The following is an 8134-nucleotide window of genomic DNA, read 5'->3' on the forward strand; positions in this document are numbered from 1 at the left end:
TCTTAATTTGAACATGAGATCTATCAAAAATCTGAAAAGGAGTAGGAAGAAGTTAACACTTTGAATGTCAATTTCTTTGCGTTTTCTTTTTTATTGAACTTGACCTAACGTATACATTGAACTGAATTCACTAACTCCTCTGTTGTCTCACTGTTCTGCAACAGCAACAATGCCCCCTTGTGGAATTAGAGTACATAACATGTCTGGTATAAAAGAAAAGAGGGGGGGGGGGGGGGGGGATCCCATTGCAAATTTGAGGTAAATTAATTTCTGACTGACTCGGTGTATTCCTGAATATGGTTCAGGAGAATTCACATGTAGTATACATTTTCATAACATAGATACAATAATGGCCAGGCTGTGTTCACATTTCCCCACCAGTGGCCTTTACCTGAGATTAGTGTATCCTTGTTTAAGATGATATATGGACGTTATATTTAGCCCATCTTTCTCTCTCTCAGCTGCAAGATTGCTGACTGCAGGTTGAATTCTACTGTGCCTGTGTAGAAGCAGGTTGCATAATAATATTAATAGGGTCCGCTCAGCAGCATAGACTAATGGCAGACAAGATACGAAAGCAAAAACCTTTCAAAGTGATGCATATAAAAAGGTACTGTATGTACAGGGCGTCCTCAATTTTCTAGAGGCCAGGTAACCCAAATTTGTTCTGTAGTAGGAACGCACCAGTTTATCACTAAGAACATAGAAGTCATCTTCTCTTTCCGAACCTTTCCATATGCGTGGCCGTGGCCTTCTTTAAGGCTCATTCTCATATAATTTTATAGACTTGTCCTTCTTGACTCAAAAATACCAATTGCAACTATTAGCTATTTTACATTTTATAATATAATGCACAAAAATAACACATTTGTCCGAGTATAATCGCATAGATATTTCTTTTCAGATTTCCATGTACAGTATAAAACCATAAGAATATACTGGGGGATAGGTTAGCATTGGCTAAAGTGATTACTGTTTACATTTTGAAAAGTTGTGGAAAATAAGCAGTTGTCACTGTTGTGTAAAAAAAAAAAAGTGAAGCTTTAATTTTGTGCAATTTGTAGGTTGTCGCCTTATGAAGTCCAGTCCATTGACTTGCATTAGTTTACGGGGCCGACCTGCCACATTCAATATGGCGGACACCACGTATCCGAGCAATGGGCCAACCCAGTCAACGCGAGGTCTATTTATGTTTGATGTCTCCATTTTCTTCCGTTTATCTGGGGTCGGGTCACGGGAGCAGCAGTTTAAACATGAAGCCCAAACTTCCCTCTCCCCAACCACTTCATCCAGGTCTTCAGGAGGATCCCAGGCCATGCGGAAGACACAGGGCTCATTTCGAGCCTCTTCATTGCAACGTTCCTAGCTCCTCAAAACACAATTTTAGTTATGTATGTGTGTAGTTAGCTTGTCTGTCAGGTTTGAATCATGCGTTTTCTACAGGTACTGCGGCTCCTCTCACATTTCAAAAACATGCATGTATGTTTCATTGAAGACTCGAAATTGTCCTTTGGTGTGAATGCTTGTTTGTCAATATGTGATCTGCGTATCGCACACAAAGTCAGCTGGGACAGGCTCCAGCTCACCCATGACCATGAGAATAAGCGCTACAGAAAACGGAGTCTTACGTAATTGTCTCATAGTGCAGTCCATTTTCTTTCTCCTGTTCACTAGCTGCAATTAAATCTGCAATCAAAGCAAAGTGTCAATGTAAAACAAAATACAAGTCAGCACTCTTTATTTTACAGTAGTACTGCCAGATTCTTAAATTATCTTCAAACAAACAGGCACATTGATTCAGTGGCTTATATGATAAGAAATAATAGTTTGTTATCCCAGTGGCTTCTCAGTTCAAGCCCTGCAATAAATACACAATATCGCGCACAAACGCAAAACAACAACACTCATCCAAAGTCAATATAAATTAAAAGCCAGTGCATATAATGGCTGCATCACTCCTCGGTGTCGGAGGTCTCCAAGGGCTCAGTGTTGTGCGTCAGCATGTAGTTGTCCATATCGATGGAGGGGCAGTTGTGTATGGAGTAGCGCAGACGCTCGGCCAGCACCGCCTGGCTCGTGTACGGTGGTAGACGCAGCAGGAAGAAGCACGTCTGGGCCGTCGGCAGGCCGTTGACGGGCTGGGGGTGAGAAGATTATCCTTATTTGATCCATTTTGGGGGAAATTCAAGAGAATAATACAGAAATGATCAAAAAGATAAGCGCAATACCAATTTTATATTTGACATAAAACAAACGAATTGATTTATTTTATACACTATGTGTTGATTATTTTATCATACATTATTTTTATATACAGTAGAACCTTGGGTGACAAAATTAATTCGTTCGGTGACCCTGATTATAGCCTGAAATGTTTGCAAATCAAGTTTGTTTCCCATTGAAATGAATGGAATGGCTATTTATCCAGTCTAGCCACAAAACAAAGTTCTTATTTATTGGTGTGTGTTTAAAATAAATACCATAGACTACCGAGATAAGTGAAAACACACTCTCTGTTCAGCATGGTTTGAGCTTGTTGCAAAATTTTCAATTTTCTCAATTCGCTACAGTTGTTAACATGCTGTAGAACACAAAGAAAGAGACAAGTTAAAAAAAAAAAAAAAAGCAAAGCCTTCCAGCGCAAAGCAGTGCAGTCCCTCCGCAGAAGCCAGCAAGAAAGCTAAAGACAGGCCCCATCCATGGAGTACAGCATGTGTTCCAACTTTGGCCACAGTACCAGAGCTCGCCGGTGATGGTGTTAAGCGAGGCTTCCTGGTCTAAACAAATCCCCTTCCCTTCCTTGCGTGCTATCTCAATGCTTGACTAAACGGCATTGTTTATATTTACCATGGATACTGCTAGCTGGACAATGGTCGCCACATCCCACAATGCAACGCGGCTTTCACTTTGCATCCGTTTATTTTTAGAGCAGGCATCTTTTTACAGCCTTCACTCACCCGGTCCACCTTGATGATCTGGAACTTTTGCGTCATGTCCGCCGGGTTGGACGGAAGCCGGGATCTGCCGGAGACGAAGCGCAGGAAGAGAACGCGCTCCTCGTTGGTGAACTCCTCCAAGCTCTGCCAGAACCAGGCCACCAGTTGGTGACTCTCTGAGATGTCGCGGTAGTGCACCAGCTTCTTGAGCGTCTCCACCGACACCTCAGGCAGGCCGCACACAAGCTGCTCCAGCTGCTGAGCGGTCAGCAGCGAGAGGAGCGGCACGGGGATGATGGCCGACATGCCCTCTCTGACTGACGCCACCTGGAAAAAAGCTTTGTTGTCAGTGGTGGGAAGTAACGAAGTACAAACCTCACATCTTTTTTTCTTGTTTTTTCTTTTAAAACCATGTTTTAATGCAAATGGAAAGGAACTTTCAAAGGTTGGAGATTTTTGTCGAACTTTGTCATTTACATGTTTAAGCCCTTTAAATAAATCAATAATTGGCCAATTGAAATACTGTGTGTGGATTTGATTTTAAATTGTGAAGACTTCAAGGTCAGAGGACAAAGATTTTGAAAAAAATTCTAAAACTAAAACTCTAGAACCCCTTTACAAACCACACCTGCTATTTCGAAGTGATAATATGGCAGTTAAATCGATAAATATGATGCAAAATGCGCCTTCTGCTTTTTGCATCCAGCGCCTTCCGGTCTTCGTCTCTTTCCAGAGCTGTGACGTCACACGAGCCAAACATCCTGTTCATTCGGCGTTGTGTGCTATTGTTCCATGCTGTTGTTCCCATCCTTGTATATTTGTTGTCGTATGATTTAACGATGCCACGATGGTTTATTGTGTGGCATTTGGTTGTACAAATAGTTCGGCAGTGGCAACAGGTTTTTTGGGGGGCTTTCAAAGTGAAAAAGGAATACGTGACCAGTGGATAGTGAAAGTCACTCGGCAGGGGAAGAAACGTGGTCAGCTATGGATGCCTAGCAAGCATTCCAAAGTCTGTGCTGATCACTTCGAACTGGCATGTTTTGAGAGAGCATTGGATACACAGGTGTAGTTAGGCAGAGGCTGAAATCAGCTGCGGTGCCAACTATTTTTCCTACGGCCATCGGGACCTCCACCACCAGCAAGAGAAGTAAATCTTGCAGACAAGAGGTGAGCATTTCCTTGTATATACCTACAACTCTATTATGGTTACTATTTTCTGGGGAGTAGGAAAAAAAGACCCACACAGTACTTTTCAGTACGGTCGTCTGTACTTTTGCCTATATGACAAACCAACAGACACACGGCAAGGACTTTGTATGCAGCGTGTTATAACGCAACTCGAGCGAGGGGCACACAATATATAGGACTACTGCATCCTATGTAAAAGCTTGTGCGGAGTCACTGAAACATATATGACTATATAATGCGTATAAGTCATGCTCAAAAATATTGGCACGCCTGTGGTGGCATTATTTCAAGCAATGAGTGTATAAAAGGACATGCTTTTGACATACCGTCACATCGAGCCAGTGGTCACTCTCATTTTTCTGTTGTACAGCTGCTACTTTGCTGCTCGTCGTCGTCACTGTCCGATCGGCTCAAACATGTACGCTTTGACGATTCCAAGTTCAGTTGGGTGCTCCTGTAAGTTGAAATCGTCCTCCTCCACATATTCCAACACGTTGCTCGCCATTGCGTAAAGTGTGTAGCACGCTGTGTTTGTCAATTGCAACGTCACTTCTTGTAGCCCTTGCGGTGGCTAGAGTAACCACACCCCGGTGTATTGCGCTTCGGCTATGTTCGGCGATGACTCAATATGCGTTATAAAAAACACATTTTTAGCTAAATTGAAAACTTGCTGGAAGTTACGTGCATGTATTACATAACATAAACAATGCAAATATTAATTTGAACTGACCCCATAACATCTTTGTCATCTGACCTTTAACACTTTAAAATGGATCTCATTGCACTGCTGTTTAAACCGAAGGGGCTAAACCTGGGGGGAAACTTCACAGTATTACTGTCATCGCTTCAAACCTGAGAATCCATTTCATGAAGTCTGTACTGCAGTGCTCTTTCCACGTATTCTGTCCTGTTGGAAAAGTTGAGGGAAATGTTTTGGCCTCCAGGAACCACTGGCACCAGTCTTCCATCTGCACTGTAGCCCACGAATGAATCCAGTGGGATCATCTTCACAAGGAGACACGGTAACATTCATTAAAAATATAAATAAAAGGTATTTGAGGTTGAGACTAATCCATGTAATTTGTCGTTTCCGTTTTCAACTGGCAATCGAAAATAAAAATAAATAAATATTTTATTTGTTGCCTGCACGGTGGGAGGACTGGTTAGCACATCTGCCTCACAGTTCTGGGGACCAGGGTTCGAAACCCGGCCCCGTCTGTGTGGAGTTTGCATGTTCTCCCCGTGCCTGCGTGGGTTTTCTCCGGGCACTCCGGTTTCCTCCCACATCCCAAAAACTTCCATCCTAGGTTCATTGGGGACTCTAAGTTGCCCATAGGTGTGAATGGTTGTTTGTTTCTATGTGCCCTGCGATTGGCTGGCGACCGTTTCAAGGTGTACCCCGCCTCCCGCCCGAAGATAGCTGGGATTGGCTCCAGCAGCCCGCGACCCTATTGAGGATAAGAAAAACAGAAGATGGATGGATTTCATTTGTTTTTAATCTAACACAAAACAATTTAATACCAGAATCTTCATATTTCAATTTTAGGAACGTGCTTTTCCTGCAGTCAAAACAGAGAACATCTTCAAATTGGTCTATTTGCACCATACTGTACTGACTTTTTGGTGCCACGCCCCTCGAGCCGAGACATATACTGTAGGTCCTCATGTATCATTGCCCAATGGTTGAAAGAATAATGAAAATAACCATGTTTTGGATGTGATTTGTCTTGAGTCTACTAGTCCATATGTCGTGTACCATGTGGAAATGAATAAGTTGAAAACAATGCGATCGGACAGAAAAACAGTGGTTGAAAGCATATGTTCTGTTTCAGATGTAACGCATTACATGTATTATATCGTATCTTTACCAAACTTCCAGGTCATGTAAACCCGAACAATTAAATATTAAAACTAATTCTGTCAAGTTTTTAATTTCCTTGCCAATTAAAAATGGAAAGAACAAATGATACGCGGATTGAGACATCTCACCACATGGAAGTTCTCCTCCGTGATGCCACTATTCTCCAAGTGGAGAATGCCTTGTAAGGTGCGATAGGTGAGGAGGTCCACCTCTTCCAGGTCGGGCTCTCCCAGAGGCATGGAGCAGAGCTGCTTCCACACCCACGGCGCCAGATGCAAGTCCAGGGGCTTCTTGGTACGGATGGCCACTGCCATCAGTATGCCCAGGAAGCGAAACTGGACCATGTGATCTTTGGAGAGAGCGGCTGGGTTCAGCAGGAACCTGTTAGGACAAAAGACCCAAGCCTCAGACTGGATGTTAAGGAAATTAGATGCTGGGAGATAGCTCAGAGGGAAGTGCACCTGTCAGTGTGACTGCCCACATCGGCAAAGCTGTTGGGGGTACGGATCAGGAGGTCCACCACGGTAGACTGCAACTCCTGCCAAAAACACAACGGAACTGATCAGTTAAGGTTTGTATTCACACCGGTTCTGCTAGAGCGGTTGGGTTGGTCAAGTTTGAGAACTAATCCAAACACCAGTGTGCACCAACAAGTAGATTGAGACCAGTAGTTTTGTAGGTTCAGCAGTGTTTGTTTTTGCCACGTCGGAACGACACCCACCGAAGGCTGGTGCGAACTAAAGAAGCGGACTAAGACCAGTTGAAGAAGGGGTCTCGCCAAGTAACCTTTGATGCGATCTCTCTGCTGGTCAAATGGGAGCACGATCATCCAAACCCTTGCTCTGCTCTAAAAAGAATATGAGGCCACTTGAACCAAACAAGTGGGCCAGGACCGCATGAAGAGGGGCTCAACTAGTGTGTGTGAATGTTATAATCTGCACCCCAGTGCGCTCTGACCAAGCAGACTGAGACTGCTCGAAGAGGTGGTCTTCATAAATTTTCCAGTGTCGTTCTTTGAGCAGTATTGAAGATTATTATCCGAACCCTGGTTCACACAGACCAAGACTGCCTGAAGAGGTGATCTCTGCCTTGGTAAATGAACTCGAGTGCGATTGTTCGGCTCGTCTGGTTCATTTGGTCAAATGTGAACGCTATCATCTACACCTAACAAGCGGACCGAGACCACTTGAAGAGGTGGTCTTGGTTTCGGCAAATAAGATCTGGGCGATTGCTATGTTGGTAAAATGTGGTTGTATCATACAAACCCCGCAGCCCACGAAAGAAGTAGACTGAGCCCACCTGAATAGATGGTCTTGGCATGTGAACACTGCTGATTACATGAATGTGATCAAGCAGTCTGAGACTGTTTGAAGTGGTGATCTTGGAAAGTTGACTCTGGTGCACTGTTCATCAAGTGCAAATGCTACCACCTGAACACACCAAAACAAGCAGACCAACACCACCCCTTTTGCTAGTACGGTTTGTTTGGTCAAGTAAAATCCTTATCATCCACACCCTTGTGCGCCAAGCAGCAGTAGACCACTTGAAGAGGTGGTCTTTGTACAGTTGCTAGCCTATTAAATCTGGTGCGATTGCTTTGTTGGTCAAGTGTGTAGCAAACAAAATCTCTTCAAGACGGTGGTCTCAGCTGGTTGACTGTCACAGTTCCGTTCAGTTCCGTTCACTTCAACTCCCAACATTAAAAATGACAGATGAAAAAAGCATATAGAATCGGAAACCAACATTTTGGACTTGAGTGTTGTTTTGTGGTTTTTTTTGTTTTTTTTGTTCTTACCTGGCACATCTCCGTGATGGTGTCATCAAACACTCCACCAGCATCGTCCGCTCCCTCGCCGACGAGCTTGACCTTCCATGCTCGAGACGGTAGTCGCAGCTCCAGAGGGTTCAGGCTCACCACTTGCTTGGCAATTTGCACAAAGATGGGCTTGCTCGAGCGCCCTCTGCATGTTGGTTAGGAACAAACACAAAAGCATCATGAAACATTCCTATTTCAGCAGACTAGGGTAAAAGGACTCGTCTATGTGATCCACTACATTACCCATTCCCCTGACAATCGTACATACCTTGTGGAAATGCGTTTCACGGTAATCTGTGGCCCATACGTTTTTCCTTGGGTCATAGTTCT

General features: G+C 43.8%; 1 protein-coding gene across 5 annotated transcripts in view; it reads right to left on the bottom strand.

The window, feature by feature from the left end:
• Positions 1-1721: 1721 nt before the first annotated feature.
• LOC133413382 (probable E3 ubiquitin-protein ligase HERC1) overlaps positions 1722-8134 on the bottom strand; it is an 80754-nt gene continuing 74341 nt past the window's right edge. For all 5 annotated transcript variants that reach the window (XM_061697699.1, XM_061697697.1, XM_061697696.1 and 2 more), the window contains 7 exons: positions 8073-8134; positions 7784-7949; positions 6450-6526; positions 6117-6369; positions 4980-5132; positions 2958-3263; positions 1722-2138 (listed from right to left, as the gene is read on the bottom strand). The exon at positions 8073-8134 is cut by the window's right edge and continues 108 nt beyond it. In XM_061697699.1, the coding sequence (XP_061553683.1) occupies positions 1953-2138; positions 2958-3263; positions 4980-5132; positions 6117-6369; positions 6450-6526; positions 7784-7949; positions 8073-8134 (1203 nt within the window). In that variant the 3' untranslated portion in view covers positions 1722-1952. The remainder of the gene's footprint in view (positions 2139-2957; positions 3264-4979; positions 5133-6116; positions 6370-6449; positions 6527-7783; positions 7950-8072) is intronic.

The sequence above is a fragment of the Phycodurus eques genome, chromosome 15 (genome assembly GCF_024500275.1).
Source record: "Phycodurus eques isolate BA_2022a chromosome 15, UOR_Pequ_1.1, whole genome shotgun sequence".
NCBI lineage: Eukaryota > Metazoa > Chordata > Actinopteri > Syngnathiformes > Syngnathidae > Phycodurus > Phycodurus eques.